This window comes from Filicampus tigris, chromosome 1 (genome assembly GCF_054856515.1).
Source record: "Filicampus tigris isolate MCC_2025a chromosome 1, RoL_Ftig_1.0, whole genome shotgun sequence".
Lineage (NCBI taxonomy): Eukaryota > Metazoa > Chordata > Actinopteri > Syngnathiformes > Syngnathidae > Filicampus > Filicampus tigris.
The window spans coordinates 20,507,501-20,526,462 of NC_141217.1; the positions used below are offsets into that span (position 1 = coordinate 20,507,501).

General features: G+C 41.9%; 3 protein-coding genes and 2 non-coding genes across 8 annotated transcripts in view; 2 read left to right on the forward strand and 3 right to left on the reverse strand.

Moving 5' to 3' along the window:
- The window catches only part of irx7 (iroquois homeobox 7), a 3,334-nt gene extending 2,141 nt beyond the window's left edge, over window positions 1-1,193 (forward strand). Inside the window, exon 2 of the mRNA XM_086043768.1 lies at window positions 262-1,193. Coding sequence (XP_085899894.1) covers window positions 262-972 — 711 coding nt within the window. The 3' untranslated portion in view covers window positions 973-1,193. The remainder of the gene's footprint in view (window positions 1-261) is intronic.
- A 608-nt stretch (window positions 1,194-1,801) lies between these two features.
- cd40 (CD40 molecule, TNF receptor superfamily member 5) lies at window positions 1,802-9,694 on the reverse strand. Its single transcript, XM_086025716.1, has 9 exons — window positions 9,531-9,694; window positions 8,819-8,900; window positions 8,425-8,547; window positions 8,197-8,343; window positions 8,020-8,110; window positions 7,718-7,776; window positions 7,185-7,277; window positions 5,090-5,115; window positions 1,802-4,354 (listed from the first exon to the last, which is right to left on the reverse strand). Exons 1-9 carry the CDS (start codon window positions 9,579-9,581, stop codon window positions 4,067-4,069), a joined length of 960 nt encoding a protein of 319 aa, XP_085881842.1. The 5' UTR covers window positions 9,582-9,694; the 3' UTR covers window positions 1,802-4,066.
- trnam-cau (transfer RNA methionine (anticodon CAU)) lies at window positions 5,883-5,955 on the reverse strand. The gene has a single exon. It is a non-coding gene; the product is annotated as a tRNA-Met (tRNA).
- trnam-cau (transfer RNA methionine (anticodon CAU)) lies at window positions 6,413-6,485 on the reverse strand. The gene has a single exon. It is a non-coding gene; the product is annotated as a tRNA-Met (tRNA).
- A 2,764-nt stretch (window positions 9,695-12,458) lies between the features above and the next one.
- The window catches only part of LOC147153206 (uncharacterized), a 33,783-nt gene continuing 27,279 nt past the window's right edge, over window positions 12,459-18,962 (forward strand). Inside the window, exons 1-7 of one of the 4 annotated variants that reach the window (XR_015086146.1) lie at window positions 12,466-13,090; window positions 15,542-15,670; window positions 16,573-16,647; window positions 16,780-16,953; window positions 17,052-17,209; window positions 17,993-18,181; window positions 18,463-18,958. Coding sequence is in view for 3 of the 4 variants with exons in the window: in XM_086025685.1 (XP_085881811.1) it covers window positions 13,016-13,090; window positions 15,542-15,670; window positions 16,573-16,953; window positions 17,052-17,209; window positions 17,993-18,181; window positions 18,463-18,958 (1,428 nt within the window). In the remaining variant the exon portion in view is untranslated. Of the gene's footprint in view, window positions 13,091-15,541; window positions 15,671-16,572; window positions 16,954-17,051; window positions 17,210-17,992; window positions 18,182-18,462; window positions 18,959-18,962 lie in introns of those variants that run through there. The other 3 variants (XM_086025695.1, XM_086025685.1, XM_086025700.1) reach the window with 3 other exon arrangements.

Sequence of the window (18,962 nt, forward strand, 5' to 3'; positions counted from 1 at the left end):
GTTTATAATGGTCACGAGATGGTGGCGAAGCGCTAGGTTTGACTAAATGAAGCTCCTCAAATCACTTCAACATACTTCCTTGGCACCAAGATGGTGGAAAAGCACTGCTTTTGTCTAAATGAAGCTCCTCAATTGGCTTTGACATATTCTAAATCCTTGGCACCAAGATGCCAAAAGATGGTGACAAATCACTACTTTTATTGCTATTGCGATGCACTTTGTGTTGTCCTACGTGCATCTAACTGTGCGTCTCATTCCCAGGGCAACGCCTTTGACATGAAGACCGCCGCTTCCCCCTACCACCACGCACTGCTGGCCCGCGGGGGCCCCTACTTCCCGCCCTACCGACCCGGGCCAGCAGAGGAACCCGGGCGAGGGGGGGCCAAGGTGGCCACTCGCGAGAGCACGGGGGCGCTGAAGGCGTGGCTGGGCGAGCACCTGAAGAACCCGTACCCCACCAAGGGCGAGAAGGTCATGCTGGCCATCATCACCAAGATGAGCCTGACGCAGGTCTCCACCTGGTTCGCCAACGCTCGGCGCCGCCTCAAGAAGGAGAACCGCGTCAGCTGGGCCTCCTCCAGGTCCAAGTCGGACGAGGAGGATGAGGAGCAGGAGAGCGAGGATGAAGAGGAGGAGGAGGAGGGGCCCCTGCGGAGGCGCGAGACGGACGCCCGGGAGGAGACGGCACGGCCTGATGTCGAGAGTGCGCCAGAGAACTCAGCGGAGGCGGGGGTGGCATCTCCGGACGCGGGCGAGGGAGTTCGCGCCCAGGCCCATCACACGCCCTCGCCTCAGGAGAGCAAAGACACTTCAAAGCCCAAAATCTGGTCGCTGGCTGAGACGGCCACATCGGAGTCGGTGAAGAAACCAGAGGAGCACACGTACCAGTCCGCGGGGAGGATGTGGGCCGAGTGGGCCTCCAGAGGCGCACGCCTGCTGCCCGCCTGTTACACCGCCCACGAAATCCACTAATGACATCCCCCACCCTCCCTCCAAAACCTGTAGACAATGTCCACTATTGATGCACTTTAACCTCTCAGACGACAGGGATTGGAGCTCATCCCTGGAAATCTGTTTACAGACCAAAGATGTTTTTAATGTAAATAAATGTAGATGTATTTTTCCAACACACCTGTAAATTATGTTTCCTTTTGTCTGCTGATGGAGGAATATTTTTACTTAAATAAAACCAGATTTAGGAGAAAAATCAGACCTTTTTTCTTTTTATTCAGTTCTTGTGTTTCATTTGGGACAAATGTAGATACATCTGCACATAGTATTGAAAATCAATTGAATACTGATGAAAAATAACAAGCTTTTAAAGATACAGTAATAATTGAACTATATTTTGAAAGAACAATTTTATATATGCATATATATATTTCTGCATATATATATTTCTGCTAAGCGTGTTACTAAGTGAATTCATTCATCAAGGGGACAACCATTGTCTCATCTCTTCATGCTAATGAATCCTCACACAACAAACTGATGAACATGAGAGACACTTCAGCCTGATTGCTGTCATGTTGTACTTGTACTCAATCAATCAATTACTCTCAATCAATCACAGATTGGATTAGAGCTCTTATCGCCAGTATCTAGTCATTCACCCTTGGCAAGACATTTTAGCAAGCTCTTGTGGAAGACCCTTATCTGCTCCCAGTGCTCAAAGCAAAGTCCTTCATTTGCTGCCATTGACAGCTTTGCATGTCAAATGTGCATTTGAATTGAGAGGGCTGGCAGTGAATGAGTTTTAAGAATACTTGGATGGGTTTAGTGTGAAAGAATCCTTGTAAACCAGTGTTTCAACCTTTATTGAGCCAAGGAGCATATTTCACATTGGAAAAAAAATCTCATGGCATACCACTTAGCAAAACGATTCACAAAAAGTTTCTATACAGGATCATTATGTACCTTCTGTCATAGTGGAAGAACATGTTTTTGTTTCTCTTGTTACTATACCTTGGTTTTCATAAATTAATTAACAAAACAGTTTTTTAAAATTCGAAAATATATTTTTTTTGTCATTTGTCAAAAATAATTGACCGCGGCACACCTATTGATCTCTCAGGGCACACTAATGTGCCACGTACGGCACACTGGTTGAGAAGCACTGTTTTAAACCACAGCCAGCTCCTCTCCCAAGTCCAACGTCAGTGACCTCCAACTTCACAAATGGACAAATATTTCCAAGTCACATTTATCGTTTTATGTAATACACAGCATCGCATTGACACATTGGAGCAGCGGAGTCAGTTGCTTTGCTCAAAGGCACCCCAGCTCTAAATGCATGGGTTCCTCGAGGTAGGCTTGGGAATAACCGCGTTCCAATACTTTTGTAAATCACAGTGTCGAGACAGGTTTGTTTTATTGCAACGCTCTCTCGCTATAAAGTTTACATCTGGCGTCCTCTTGTGGGCACGGATTTGTTTGTGGTGCATTTACAGTTTAACTTACCAGCAATTACGATTTTTTAAGGGGGGGAGGGAGGGAGGGCTCAGTCCCTATCTACGTAGTGGACATTGTGTACAAATATTTGGATCTCCAGCGTGCCTTCCCACCCATTTAAGGGTTAGTCAACCCCCCAAAAATCGTTTCAAAATTATGTTCTATGCAGCCCCACTGTGTGAAAGTGTGAATTTAAACAACTAAGTAGATCCTTATTTCCTTCTTTCTGAAAGTGTGTCTGTTGCCGAGCCCTTGTTCTGTACTTCCAACCAAATGTTGCTTAACTTAACAGCGGGGCTAATCCCCCGCCCCCTTTAGTATAGCCCCAGTGACAATGCTTGAATTGTCTTTACTGGGGGCGGCACGGTGGCGGACAGGTTAGCACATCTGTGTCATAGTGCACAGCCGTTTTGGATGTTCTCCTCGTGCCTACGCGGGTTTTCTCTGGGTACTCCGGTTTCCTCCCACATTCCAAAAACATGCTTGGTAGGTTAGTGGACACTCTAAATTGCACCTAGGTGTGACTGTTAGTGTGAATGTTTGTTTGTGTGTCTCAGTGTGCCCTGCGATTGGCTGGCAACCAATTCAGGGTGTCCCCCGCCCACTGCCCGAAAGCAGCCAGGATAGGCTCCGGCACGCCCGCGACCCTTGTGAGGATAAGCGGCTTGCATAATGGATGGATGGATGTATTTACTGGCACTTGCGTTATTCCTCACACTCTGGGCTGCGCTCCAGCAAGTAGAAGATGCTAGTTTGTCTGTCCGATGCCCTCGCTCCGCCCCCGGTTGCCATGATGACAAGCTTCGTAATCGCCATCGGCCCAGCAGTATAAGGGACCTGGTGTTCCGTGGCTCACTTTCATGGCACACGGCCACTCTCTCAAGGTAACCACCTTGAGCCAGAAAATAGATTGTATGTGTAACGTGTGCTATTATTGATATTTGGGGTATTTTGAGGAAAGTATGTCACACGCGTGATTTAGACATCTGGGAAGTGTTTTGAATTAAACTGCATAATCTGTTGCTAAAGGACAATCTAGTGTCAAAGTATCATGACACATATTTACAATAGAAAGATAAATACAACATTTATTATAGAGAGCTAAGACAAGGCTAACAAACAACAAAGTCTCACTCTAAACTCTAAACTGTCACACAAGTGTGAAAATAAATTAACTAGTCTTTTTGTATTAACATGCAAATCTTAACCTTTCACACAGAGATGCTGCAAAGTTGGCAAACAAGTTTTACTCGCCTTTGCCTTTAACACAGAAATGAAAATGGAATATAGCGGCAAATGTTGGACAATGCTGCTGACAGATAATTAGATCAGGCTGCACGAAGTGAGTGTGGGGTGTTGAACTGTGAGTCTACACAAACATGCCAGGCATTAAACTTCACACCCTTGATTTAGGCTCTCACCCACCTGCTGTCCCACCTCTGATCCAGTGCTGACACTCATTCCGAAGCTGGGACTGAATGGATTTGACAGACAATTCTGTCAGTCAAAAGCAACACACCATCATGTGAAAAACATTCAAAGCAGTCCTAAAGTGGACGTAGGTGCTTGTCAAGTGCCATGTGCAAAAACAATCAAGCGCTGTGCGGCAGAGAGCTCAGTACGACATTTCACTGGTCACAGTCATGCTTTGCGATTCCTGACGGGAGAGCACTTCAGCTTTCCCGTTCTCCTGCGTCACATAGTTGCCATTCTCGCTTAAAAGGGCCACTTGACTGGGACCGTCCTCGTTCTCCTCTGGTTCCCCCGTGCCGCTGCTGTCCGCCAGCGACACCTGCGCTTCGGGTGACATGGCCTCTTCGGGGATGCCGTCACGGGTTGGCAACGCGATTAGCGGCTCTTTCGGGAGGTCTTTGTCATGTAGCGCACACACCTCATCGCAGCCCTAACGCCAAAGAGAAATGACATACTGTACTTAAGTTCTGGTTAGAGCTTCAATAAAATTAGGCGATGGTGAATAAATAATAAACTATGGATTCGAACGGTAACGAAGGAGTATTTTTAAAATTGCGTATAGCTTGAAGTGTACTTCAAGAGTGATATTTACCTTATCTTAAAGCGCAAATCAACCCAAACATATTTTTTTCAAGAATATGTTCTATGCAAGCCCACTAGTTGAAACACGGCATTCTGATTAATATTGCGTTTGTCCAATATGAGTTAAGCAGTAAAATCCACAACTATTTAGCGATCTGGCCATTTGGTCACTTTTGTCGCCTGAAAATGACATCACAAATGCTCAGGGCTCAGGTAACGACCAATCACGACTCAGCTTCAGAAAACAAGTGAGCTGTGATTGGCCGTTACCTGAGCCCTGAGCATCTGTGATGTCATTTTCAGTCGACAGAAGTGACAAAATGGCTGCCCCCAGAGATGGCTAAAAACGGGTGGATTAACTCTTATTCCACAAACGCAATATTTATCAGATTGCCTTGTTTCAATTAGTGGGCCTGCATAGAACATATTCTTGAAAACTTTAAGCTTCTACCTTAGCTTATCTTAGAGGCATGTGTCAAAAAGAAAGATGTCTGCCATTGTTGTCCTTTGTTGACAAATGTTAACAATTGTGTCCTTAGTAAAGGACAGGTAATGAAAACACACAACAATAAACAATATTTACCTTTTCTTTTGAGTCTTCTTTTCTACCTAACAGCGACATAAGAAAGGGAGAACTTATTATATGATCTGACAATTGGGTGGTGCACAAACAAAACTGTGTTTCCTGCAATTATTTTATGTCGTTTAGTCATGCTGTGGTCTAGTGCAGTGTTTTTGTGCTGTGCTGAGATATTGTCAGGTGTGCCGTTGGAAATGATCTAATTTGCGTGCCTGTGCGGTCTAGCGCCTGGCAGCGCAATCATGTCTTTACTACATTGTAGTACTCTTCTATACCAGCAAGTAGCAGCAGCAGCAGCAGGTAGCTAATTGTCTTTGTTTAGAGACAAGCCAATTAGTGACACATGTTTATCACTGAGTAAGTATCAATATGAAACATTACAAAATACTTTTTTCCTTGTGTTTATTTAATTCCTATTCAAGACGTTATAATATTATGTCATTCTACAATGTTAAAAATGCTTCTATAAACAATATAACACTTAATATTGTTAACATAAACGTTTTTTTTTTCACAATTTCAGATGGTGGCGTGCCGCGGGATTTTTTCAATGAAATAAATGTGCCTTGACTCAAAAAGGTTTGAAAACACTGGTCTAGTGGATAATGTGTCTCACCAGATCAGAGTAGAGGGTTAAAGTTCCTTCATGGTTGTATTTAACATTTGTCGTCCACTTCATCTCGGGTTCTCAAAAAAGTCCGTTTTAAAAAAAGGGAACTTTATTTATTTAATCTGAGTATTCCTTATCTGCTAATGTTGCCCAATGAACTTCAGTCTGCACAACAACAAAAAACTGTGCCCTGTGTGAGGATTGAACTCACGACCTTCAGATTATGAGACTGACGCGCTACCTACTGCGCTAACAAGGCCATAGATTTCTGATGAAAGCTGAAGACCCTATCCCACTGAGGGGAGAAAACTGGAAACGGAGACTGGAAACGTAAACATTTGCCACATTGAACGAACCCCGACAAACTCGGAAGTGAACGAAATATTTGCTGCCTTTGAAACCACTCGCAATTGTTCGCCGCTCAGTGGGATAGGGGCTAAAGAAAAGAGGTGAGGGGGAAGACGGGATACTATGAAACTCCACTCAAGTCCTCCAAATGCCAGTTTTCAGTGCTATAACGTTCAATAACAGTACTCGTGTGTGCGTGTGTGTGTACTTTAAAAAAAGGACTGATGACCAGTGCGGGACATAGCCCGGTTCTTTCCCTGTGTCATCTGGAATGCGCTCCAGCACACCTATAACCCTAGTAAGGACAAGCGTTATAGAAAACATTTGAATGGAAGTTCATACTGAGGAGGAATTAAATAAAGTACAATTGCCCTGTGTGAGGCTTGAACTCACGACCTTCAGATTATGAGACTGACGCGCTACCTGCTGCGCTAACAAGGCCACACTAACATAATAAGCCAATATGATTCAATCTTACTGTCAAGTGAATTGCAACGGGATTGAGATCCTTCATTGTATTTAACACTTAGAGTATGTATGTGAACCATGAACTTCACTTTTGGTTCCCTACTTTTGGAATCCCCATTGTAGAACTGTCAAAAAATGTCAAAAAAGCCACATGTGGCTGTGTGGCCTAAAGGATAAAGCATCTGGCTTTGAGTCAGAAGATTGAGCGTTTGAGTCCCTCCATAGTGGTGTTGCTCTTTTGTGTAACTAAGCACGCCAGAGAAGAGTTTGAGCCAACTCCTGGGAAATTAAACTGTACTTTGGGGGTTCTTGTACTGACTCCCCAAAATTAGATATGGGAAAATGGGAAGCTTCGTATTTTCTTTATGAAACAGTTGTATTTTTTTACTCCTCTTGATGGCACTGTTGGTTTGAATAAATGTGTTTAAGAAACTGCAATTCAGTGTGCTTTCAGCCCAATTTTGAACAGAGAGTGCCACCTATAAGGTTCAATAAACACAACTACTGGTTCATGAATCATCTTCTCAATTTCCCATCACTACCCAAAACATCAGTTTTCAGCGCAACAAAGTAAGTGGCAAAAGAAAAGTTTTTCTGTCGTGTACAATCGGTGTATGTATATTCCACTAGCAGGGTTGGAAACACTGCTTTAACAATTAAGGACATACGTACAACTTGAGTGCCAAATCTTGGCTGCAGCTGTTAGCAGGATCCCGATCAATACTATAATAACACAGGCAATGATTACGTGCTTCCGCTGGTTCTCTGCAACACAGTAACAACCCCTATTTACACAGTGTAACCAGAGTAATTCACAGGGGGAAACTACATGCAACAATGTAGAATTCGATCATGTGAAAAGTGTGATGAGTATGTATTGTAAAATGCATCTTTCAGCACAGTGATTCTCAAAGTGTGCTATACGTACCACCAAAGAATATCAGTAGCAAATACAAAATAAAATACATCCATTTATAACATGAAAATCAAGTCTTTCTTTTAGTTGGTATTCAGTGTAAAAACGTTTGAGAATCACTGATTTAGACAACATACATCAGATTGGAGATGAGAAACTCAAATACACCGTAAGGTGATGATCCACAGAAGAAACCACAGAAACCACCGAAAGGTGACAAGTCTCATTGTGGAGCGGAGCTAACCGTTATACGTGAGATTCTCACATCCGATCCACGCGCATAACTTACCACACACCACATCAGATTGGGCTGAGCCGCTTTGCCTGATAACGTAACCGCTCTCGCACCTGCAGACAATAGAGGTGTGTTAAATGAGCTCTGGTCAGTTTGAATTGAAATATCAGACAATAATAAATCATAACAGCAACTTGACGTTTACACTTTATTCAAGCTGCCACTATAATACAGCTACTGTTTCCTTGAGCATAAAGCACATGCCCTTGACAACCGAGATAACAAGATATTTTGATGTACATGTATTTTTAAACTCTAAAGTGGCTCCAAGTGTATAAAACTTGCAATGAACTGACTTGGTCCATGTCAAACAGCTGTCCCACGAGGTCTGGTTGGAGAATGAGCCGTCGGGACATTTGTGGCACACCGTGTCATGGGTTTGATTTCCTGCAATAACAAAAAAAAAAAAAATTGTTAGCACAGAATGACAAGAAGAACTTAGCTTGTAAAATGCAAAATGAAAGATGCCACACCTTTAATAAGCACCCCCCATCCGGGCTCACAAGGCCTGTGCGGTACACAGGTGAGGCACACATTACTGGAGCAATGGAATCCAAGTTTACACATGCAGATGTTTTTTTTGGTTTTGCCCGTCTGCTCCGCAACCTGAAAGTTTTTATCTAGAAAAAAAAAAAGCACACCAAAGCTCAACACCACTGACCAAATCAGACTGTGATGGATGTGTGGTGAAGATGTCTCACTCGGGTCGCAGTACGGCTGACGTTTACACTTTGTCTCCGTCGTGTATGTGTCCTGATACTCGTCCTTGTCGCATTGGAGGCACTGAGGCGCTGTGCACGTGCCCAATTCAGACATGCTAGTGCCTGAAATCGTGTTGTTGTTAGAAAGCGGCTTCGGTCATGTTACAGATAACTTCAAGGTTTCAGATATGTGCTTCTGCTGAATGAACTTTGTTGAGCCAGGAGACTGTTAGCTTAGCCTGCTAGCATTGCTTAATGGTCACCTGTAACATTTTGGTTTTCAATTTAAGGGGCCAGCATTTGAAAAATTAAATTGTGTTATTTTCGTCTTTTACAATATGTGCTTGTATGAGTGGTTACATTTGAACATAAAAGGGTGTTAATAGTGGTTTACCTGGTGGACACATTTGGCAGCACTGTCCACCGAGTTCGTACTGAGTCAGTGGGTCACATGGAGGCTGAGCTACAATAATCACCTGGATAACAAAACGCAACACTTCATTGTCACTTCCTTTAAGAAGAAACAGGTGAGTTGTACAGAATTATAAGTTGCAAATAAGCAAGGGCTTAAGTTATGAATGATGCACACTTAACTGGTTTAAAATAAGCAGAACAAGAAGGACCTCTCTGCTACTGTTTTTCATTTGATTGTTTTATATTTTGGGCCTAGAAATGTTTTCATATGATTTATGGATGCCTTCTAATAGGCAGCTAAGTGGGGACATCTCGAAGGCACCCTATGGTGATATTCACCAAAGAATACGTTGACATAGTCGTTGAGTTGTGGCACAAAAGGCATGCGAGGTTAGTACAGTGATTTTTGTTCGTCATGTGATCGATTTTTATGGCTAAGAAGAGTTGTACAAACATATTGTGTAGTTATGACTTTACTACTGCATTAGCATTTCTATCCCTTCGGTCAACAACTGGTTAACTGGTCACCGTGGGAAAACAAATGGGTGAAGTGTGCACTACTGCGAAACGCAAGTGCCCACCCAAAGCATTCTATCAAAACGAAAGTGAAAGTGAAAGTCTGTTGGCCAATTGCTTTTTAAATTGCGTTTATCAACACATTTTTAAACGACAAGACGTTGTACTGTACTTACCGCAGCTGCCCACAGCATCGCCAGCATTGTTGAAACCATCCTCATCGTCATCGCCAAAGTGGAGACCTCCGAGCAAAAACTGGAAACGTGTCGCGTCTCTCTCTGCCGCTCGTGGATCACCAAAACTCGGTCGGCTACTCCTTTAAAGTGGGAGGAGAAGGAGGAGGAGATGGCGGTTGCTTGGAGTTCGGGGGACTTTCCTCCATTCACTGTCCATTTCCTGGAAGACTGTTATACCCACAGTTTGAACTATACTATGAAAACATGAATGCATTCATTTATTTAATAGCCTATGAATAACAACTACTAGAGAGTCCAATTTCAGTAGAAACTGCGAATGGTCCTGGAATGCTACGGAATTAATTGAAATGTAAACTGTGATACGAATTTGGAATGTTTTGAATTGGTCGAGAAATGTGTCAGTGTGTAAATATGTAAAGTATCGCTTAATTTAATTTGGGTATGGTTCCCAATGTGTCTCGAATGGCAGAACTGTTTTAAGTTAGAATTGTTTGAATCAGTAAACATCAGTTATAATTTCATAAAGCAAAGCGCGGAGAGTCTCAGTTGCCGGAATACACGAGTGGAGCGACTATTGGAAAGAGCCTTTAAAATATTCCCACTCTCTCCTATATTTTTTGCCCGTTTGTTCTCTTTGCATTATTATAATGTGGCTACTTCCTTGACAATCATGCCGTGTTGTAAGAAATAATACAGTAGTATATATTTAGTGTTTAAATGTTGCTAGAATACCAGAGGTTGCAGTTCTTCTTTTGCAGCAATGGTCAGTCAGCAGGTGTGCAGGTGTGAGTCGATACCATGTATCGTATCAGGCCAAACCTGGCCTTATTTCAAGGTATCAAGTACTCGCAAAGTCTGCTGATACCAGTCACCAATACCAGTCAATGGCGCACTCTCATGGCCGTTTTGTTATCAGGGAGTTAATGGCATGTATGGCCGACAGAATGTTATTCTAAGTGAACTGCATCTTCTCAATCCTCTCATTAAAATTATTTGACATTGATTTAATATAAATTTTATGTATCAAAAGTACTTGCAGTATCACTTCCTTGGTATCAGTATTGGTGAGCACTCAAGAGTTGAGTACTCATACTGGTATCGGTCTGAAAAAAAAGTGGTATCAAACATCCCCAGTATTTTTTTCACGTGTGTCTGGTTCAGTCGCGTTTGTCTGCATTGCTTGGTGTGTGGCTGGCCTAACAAAAAAAGTACGGTATACAGATCGTAAAAGGTGAATTTTAAAAAAATTAACTACAAAACTACAAAACTATAGTAAGAGTGGAAATCCCAGAGTCCATAGAAGGGGAGTTGCACAGCTGATAGATCTATATCCAAAAGAGCATAAACGCAGTGTAGGAAGAAGAAGCGCATACTGTACAGGCTGGGACAAAGCGTTGCAGATGACCTATACAGTTGTCATCGGGCGCACTGAAAAACAAACAACAAAGTTCCACACAGTAAAACTATCCCTACATTTACGATCAGCCTACCAGTACCGCATACAGTATCGTACCACAAAAGCAGAAATTGTAGCACTGTTGTTCTTGACCACACCTCTGCAGCACACACCAAAACTACGACGGAATCCCCCTAAGAAAATTCTCACATGGTGATTTCCCTCAAAAGTGATTTGAGTTGCTGTGGTGCGGCCAGAGGTACGAGAATGGATATTGAAAAAAAAAAAAGATATATGAAAATGTATGTTAAACAAATAAATAAATTAAAAAACTCTTCTGATTTTATTTGAATATCCTATACAGGCTGTTCATTTCTTTAATCACCCCCAAAATGCCTGTAAGTTCTTGCATTAAGTTAGCTGTTTATCTTTCCTTCAAAAATGGGTTAATTAAAACTGCTAAATCAATTCATCAATATTTAGTCTTCTTTTATTGCGTACAATAATTGGTTAATTAATTAAAATAAAATAAAAATAAATAATACAATACATGAGAAAGAATGATGTACTGTACTAATAACTAATTACTATAATAACTAATAATTCTTTAAAACAAAAGCTGTACATTAACAATGTTCAATTGTTACTAAAACATTTCCTTTGCAGTTCATGAAGGTTTGACCGGGGAATGGATCATTTCTATTTACGTTACAGTATTTCCTATGAAAAAAAAAGAAGTATGAAAGGACAAAAAAAATTAATTAATAGCCACACTGCATGAAAAAAAAAAACAGATGCATGTCTCATACGAGCAAAAAAAAAAAAAAAATCAGAATTGAGCTGCAGTGTGAACATAGCCTTTGTTTTGCTCTCTCTCTCTCTCTCTCTCTCTCTCTCTCTCTCTCTCTCTCTCTCTCTTTCTCTCTCTCACACACACGCACATAAAATAAAGGGAACAATTACTGGCATCCAAGTATGTGACTAAACCGGTGTTAAACTTGCTCTTTATATTGTGTTTTCATGGTCTGAATGTGAGATTGAAAGATTGTCCGTTGTTTTTTGTGACCTGTAACTGACTCGCGAATAGTCCAGGGTGTAGTCTGCCTTTCGCCCCAAATTCACCTGAGAGAGGCTCCAGCTCCCAACGCCTGGTAGGGCGGTATAGGAAATGGATGCTTGGATATCATGTGGATTAATTTATCCCAGGCTCAATTTGTAGAAACAAAGCCTATATACTCTCTACTAAACGTTAGTGTAAAATGACCTAGTCATTTTCTTACAAGTCAGAATCCGTTATGCTTTCAACTATGTAACAACTTCTGTTTATGTTAGCATCTGCTTAGTTAAATGCATTTGTAATTGATATTGCATTTATTGTATTACTCATATTGTAATGACCAGATCCTCTCCTGTTTTACAGTAAGTGGAATTTGAGTTCCTCTTTGCCATCACTGTCTGTGGTGACATCATAATGAAGATAAGTTCACCTTTAAGTTTGGTTTGACATTTCTATGCATATTTTTCCACAAAAATGCAGCTGAATTAACTCCTAATTGTACAAGCTTTGGGGCAATTGACTTTTGTGGTTCCAATTAGTCAAATATGTAAACAAACACAAATTCTGTGGTTTGTCACAATTTCAAAAGCAATGCCATAAGCACTTTTAGCAAAAAATGAGCTCGGGATAGTTGATGTATAATTTGGTTCCAGTGTCCCCTTTGTCCATCATCCTCATTTCAAACTTCCCTATTAGGTTAAATTTCCCGCCACAAATGATGTAAATGTGCATGAGTGTGTCACTGTGGGATGCGGGTTGCACACATGTGCAGACGTGTGCTCCCTGAGGAGAAAACTGGAAGGTAGAAAGAGAGGCGGGGCTTAGTCAGGCCTGACATACCTACAAGAAGTGGAACCTGAGCTGATAGTGGGCGGGCAACTTCCACACACACAATATAATAACAGCAGTTGGATTGTTTGTTTTTTTTTAGGAGCAGATCGGTGCAGGAAAAGGACCAAACAACTCCTGTGTAGTTTAGTGGTGCACTGGATTTGAAGACGAACTCCAAGAATGCCAAGTTTAGGAGTAAAGAAGAAGGACAATGTGTCCAGAATGGAGAGATTCAATATTGAAGACTTGCCACAGGTAAGAGAACACTTATCGGGACAGGAAATATCATGTTCAGCAGCAACTTGTCCAAAGTGTAATTACGTTCAACTGTGAAGGTAGACTTTGGTTCCGTTTATGGAAGGATCTGAAACATCACTACTTCCTCACTTTAAACTTGCGCAAACACACTCACTGAAAAGTTTTTAGTTACTGCAGTGGTTCCCCTTCAGCAGCACGGCGAGCTAGTGGTTAGCATGTCTGCCTCACAGTTCTGAGGTTCAGTGTTTGACTCTTGAAGCGCCGTCTCGATTAATTCCCCCCCACCCCCTGCAAAAATTTTGTTGGGGGAAAAAATATATTTTTCTGATTTATTTTAACCCCCCAAAAATCTCCAATGATGCTGAAACATTCAATAATTTTTTTCCGCAAAAACGGGGGGAAATGGGAAAAAAATCCAGATAAACCGAGGAAAATCCAAAATATTAAAATAAAAAAAGGGGGAAAAATGTGCAAATATGTGAATCCACAGGTGCTGAACTGTTCGACAGTAGTTTTAAGTTCTTAAGTTCTTAATTGTGCTTAGACTGGGTCTTATCCTGCCCACTAACTCAATAGTACAATTTTGAGTGAGTTGATTTTTGTGAAAAACTGTACAAAATGAGTTATTGCACTTAATTTTGGTTTCTTGTTCACAGTTTTGTTTCATCCTTGAATGATTTTTATGCAAGAGAGCCCTTTGCACTCGAATATAAAATTACAGTGTGTGGTTCTCGAATCTAGTTCTAGAATATTTTGTGATGAATTTAAATGCCAAATGTAATTTTCCAAATGACTCATTAGAACATCTGACATTACAGATAAGGGCTCTATTTTTGTAGACAGATGCACGTGCTCTCAGTGTAAAAACTGGCAGGTCTTCATTTTTGTGCCGGGGCAAGTCTAGCTTACTGTGTTTGGGAATTTGGCAGACCGCCACTTTATGGTCCTTCTGGCGGATCGCGTACATTTTCGATTACACGCCTGACAAGTTGGTGACGGAAAGTAGACAAGGCTTTAGACCAGGTAAAAGCTGGTCTAAGTTGCGGCACCATTGGTTTAATGCGATTTTGGGGGATTTGATCCAGGCGCAGGCAGACAGATGTGGGGTGGATGTCATCGTATTTCAATCATAAATAAGACAACAGCGTGCATCAAACTAATAATAATCAATATCATTAATATTATCATCATAATCTTTCTTATACTTTTAAAACACCCTCCTGGGCCGCAGCACAGCTATGCAGGAGAGTTTTGTCACAGAAAGTGGAAAGCGTTCTCCAAGTCTGATCTGTGATCATCCATTTGTGGAGGTCGGCTTGCAGCTCATTATAAATGTACTCTGCGCTCTTTAGTGTTCGACATGGCCTCCAATGAGTCACATTTTGCCTCCGCAATGTCAAAGACGACTGCAACTTTCCTGCGCTGAATGTAAAGGGATAGAGAGGAGCCCTTCTATTGGTCAGGAATCTGCCTGTGTTTACTCCTACAATGGTGCAAAGGCCCCTTTCTGACCGCGCTCGTCTATGAAAATACTAAAAGAAAGAAAAGTCCACTCATGCACGCAGTTAGACACCGCTTTGAGCTGGACTTGCGCTGGGCATGAAAACAGGGTCATATTGTTAAAGCGAAAGTCAACCCAAACATAATTTTTTCAACAATACATTCTATGCAAGCCCATTAGTTGAAACAAGGCATTCTGACAAATATTGCGCTTGTGGAATAAGAGTTAATCCACTCGTTTTTAGCCATCACCGGGGGCAGCCATTTTGTCACTTCTGTCGACTCAACATGACACCACAACTGCTCACGGCTCAGGTAACGACCAATCGCAGCTGACCTGTTGTCTGGAGCTGAGCCGTGATTGGTCGCTACCTGAGCCCTGGGTAGTTGTGATGCCATTTCCAATTGACAGAAATGACAAAATGGCCGCCCCCTGAGATGGCTAAAAAGGGGTGGATTTTGCTGCTTAACTCAAATTCCACAAAAATAATATTAATCATAATGCCGTATTTCAGCTAGTGGGCCTGCTTGGAACATATTCTTGAAAAAAATATGTTTGGGTTGATTTCCTATTTAAATAGTAAATATAAGACTTAAAAGATAATTTTGGCACATACATTTATAGGGACCTTTCCCTAATACTTTTGTCATGATAATGAATGATCAATCATTTATTAACTGTTGTAGACAATGTTTAAACTTATATTATAACGGATATAAAGAAAAGTGCATTGTAAAACTAAAAGTAAAACTACTCACCCTTTGAAGATGCCAGTTAGACACATGTTGGAAGGTAATGGTTGCAATGTTAAAATGCAGATGAACAAAGCAACAATATTGAAAGTATGACTTGGACTGAAATAATGATTTTGTTCTTAATGACAAACGTCCAAACATGAAATGACAGCGTATATGTCCTGACTGAGTTGTGATGTGCTGTGATTTCAGCTTAGCAATGAGATGCAGCTGAGCATCATGAACAAGGTGAAGACTGGAGAGTTGTCCATCGACGATGCTCTCGAGCTGGCCAGGCAGGACCGGGACCAGTTGAACAAATTGCAGAGTGCCCCTGAGGAGGTCCGAATATTTCATTTGAGACAACATCCGATTCATACTGTCTTTATGCTGACCACAAGTTATGATGCCATCATCCCGTGACAACTTTATTGCTCACAGATAAGATGGATATGGGGAATATTTGCATGCTATTTTGGAATTGCCATGATATGAGGTGATGACTGTTTACAAGCATGACAGTCTAAGCTAATTCAGAAAAACAAGCATTCACACTCACATTCACACCTGTGGACAATGAGCTGCAATCATTCCCACGCATAAACATTGAAGTAGTTCATTCATTCGTTTCTTTGAAATTTCACATCAGTCACGTCATCTCAGCAATCACGCGCAAATAACTGTGTATCGTTTTGCGTTTGATTGCTGTCAAGTGTAAACCTTGTGAGTCCACTTCAAACTGAATTTGACTATTTAACATTGTGACATTCTCCACCGCTTCTTGCATCTGCTGTTAAAAGCTTGAAAGTGCCCCCCGTGTCTGCCAAAACTATTTTCCAAAAACCTTCACTCAATAGCTGACCTTTCAATTTGTTATTATGAACCAACTGCGGAGAAATTCCAGACAACGTTGCTTCAAAATGTTAAAGCATTATAAATAAAGTATTCAGTGATGTGAGGCCCGTAAAAAAAAATCTGTGTAAGAATACTCGTTTGCGATTGTCTTTTATGCAGTGCTTTGCATAAAAAAACAAAACATTTTTATTGCTCTAAAATGTGACATACACAGTTGCCATCCGACAGTCATGATGAATTTGTTCAATTCACCCCGTCAGACATTTGGTAGATGATTTGTTCTGACGTGAAACACATACAAAATCTACTTATTGAATAAATGGTGATACTTTCTATTAATCTGTTCTTTCACGTGTTCAATATTTATTGTGTTGTGGTTTGCAACACAGGAGGAGCTTCCCTCACAATACAACTTCAGCGTACACAAGCACGGACGCTACAGGTGGAAGAAGCGGGTTCTTCAGGTATCTATCTATCTATCTATCTATCTATCTATCTATCTATCTATCTATCTATCTATCTATCTATCTATCTATCTATCTATCTATCTATCTATCTATCTATCTATCCATCCATCCGTCTATCTATCTATGCAGATGGATTTCACCACGAAAATGCTGTGCACGATCGAGAAAGGCATCGTCAAGCGGCAACTTCCCTTTGTTATCGTCAAGAGTTGTGATGACGGAGTCGGTTCCAGATTCTCTATTTCGTTCAAAGGCCACCATGATTACGAACTGGAGGCCACATCAGTGGACGACAAGCATAAGGTAGAATTTTGATACTTTTAACACAAAGGACAACAAATTTTATATGCGCATTTTTGCTCTCTCTCTCTGCATTATCATCGGTGCTTCCTTTTCTCCAGATAATGCAGCTTGTTAACCAGATCATTTACAGAAACATCTACAGTCATGCTGAGGAGATTGGTGCAGGGGCACACCAGCAGCCTCAAGCATCTCAAACCCTGCGGGAAGGTGTCCTTATGCTGCACAGGGGCGGACTAGCATCATTTCGATGGGTCAAGTACAAACATTTTCTTCAAAATTGTTTACTTCACTTTAGCTTAGCATATCAGGTTAGTTCCAGAATGAAGGCAGGCGGGCCAGATCTAATAACAATAATAATGTTGTATAGTGTAGTTGAACGGGAAATCAACCCAAACCTATTTTTTTTCAAGAGTACGTTCCCAGCAGGCCCACTAGTTGAAACACAGCATTCTGATTAATATTGCCTTTGTGGAATATGAGTTAAGCAGCAAAATCCAGCCCTTTTTAGCCATCTCAGGGGTGGCCATTTTGTCATTTCTGTCGACTGAAAATGACATCACAACTACTCAGGGCTCAGGTAACAACCAATCACGGCTGACCTGTTTTCTGATGTTGAGCCGTGATTGGTCGTTACCTGAGCATCTGTAATGTCATTTTCAGTCGACAGAAGTTACAAAATGGCTGCCCCCGGAGATGGCTAAAAACGGGTGGATTAACTCTTATTCCACAAACGCAATACTGATCAGAATGTCTTGTTTCAACTAGTGGGCTTGCATAGAACATATTCTTGAAAAAAATATGTTTGGGTTGACTTTGTGATCAAAATGATTAGCCCCCTAGGAACTATTGTACAGTAATGTCGTGCTTTGAAAGAAGCAAAACATCTTAACAGTACACTGTACTAAATAACTCACACTGTATAACTCATGCTTCAATTCATTATTATATCGTTCCCTTTTTCTTTCTGCTTTTTATATTTCAGATACACATGCCTTGTGCCACTTAGAAAAATGCATGATCTCCTCCACTGTCATTCCAGATATGAGGTCCAGCTGCACCCTGGCCAGCTAACACTGGCCCCTTTCAGTCGACGTGGCGCCGCCGAGGGTGAACTGATGTCCTCGACGCCTGTAAGCGTTGTGATTCATCTGTCGGATGGCGACACCAGTGTTCAGAAACCTCACAGTACCGATACCTTCACCCTCGTCACGCGCAAAAATGAATACCAGTGAGTGGAGGTCTCCATGTCAACGTGATGATGAATGAATCTGAATATTTTGTGTTCATATTGTGAATGCTATCGACAAGCAATCACACACCTGTGAGCCTAATGAGGACAAGCGCAATAGAAAATGGATCTACTTTGAAACTTTCTTTAGGGGAAGATCAAGAATGGTGTTATCTAGCTAGCTGTTAGCTAATAGTGTGACATCATTACATATCAGTGTGATAGCGTGTAAACTGGGTAATTCATTAAAAAAGATTTGGTGGCTTACTGGTTTATTACAGCTTCAGAGTTCCCCCATTGAGTGAGCCACTTCCCGGTGCTGTGCAGACGGAGCGAGATGCTTGGGTCCAGGCCATCAGCAAGTTGTGTTCGGACTGGAAAAGAAAGTCCAAGAGTGAGCACATGTTTGTGGGCGGCGAGAGCCTCCGACATCTTAGCATAGCAGAAGACGCAGGAGAGGACAACAACGGCTCGGACGTCGAGTCTGCTGGCGAGAATGTTTACGAAGATCCAAATTCGGCCGGTGAAACCAGTCGAAGTTCCTCCTCTGCAGTTCCTGATGTTCCAACACAGACCGCCCCTGATCCTACCCCCTCTCACCCTGGCCCCCCATCCTCTAGCATGGACCCCCCAAACCACCTGGCAGGCTCACGAGGAGACAAAGTTCCCGCCGCCAAGACAATCCCACTGCCCCCACCTTTACCTCTCAACTTCAAGATTAGTCCAAGAAAGAACCGCACCAAGGCTTTTCACTGGGACCTAGTTGGACCTGACAAGGTAG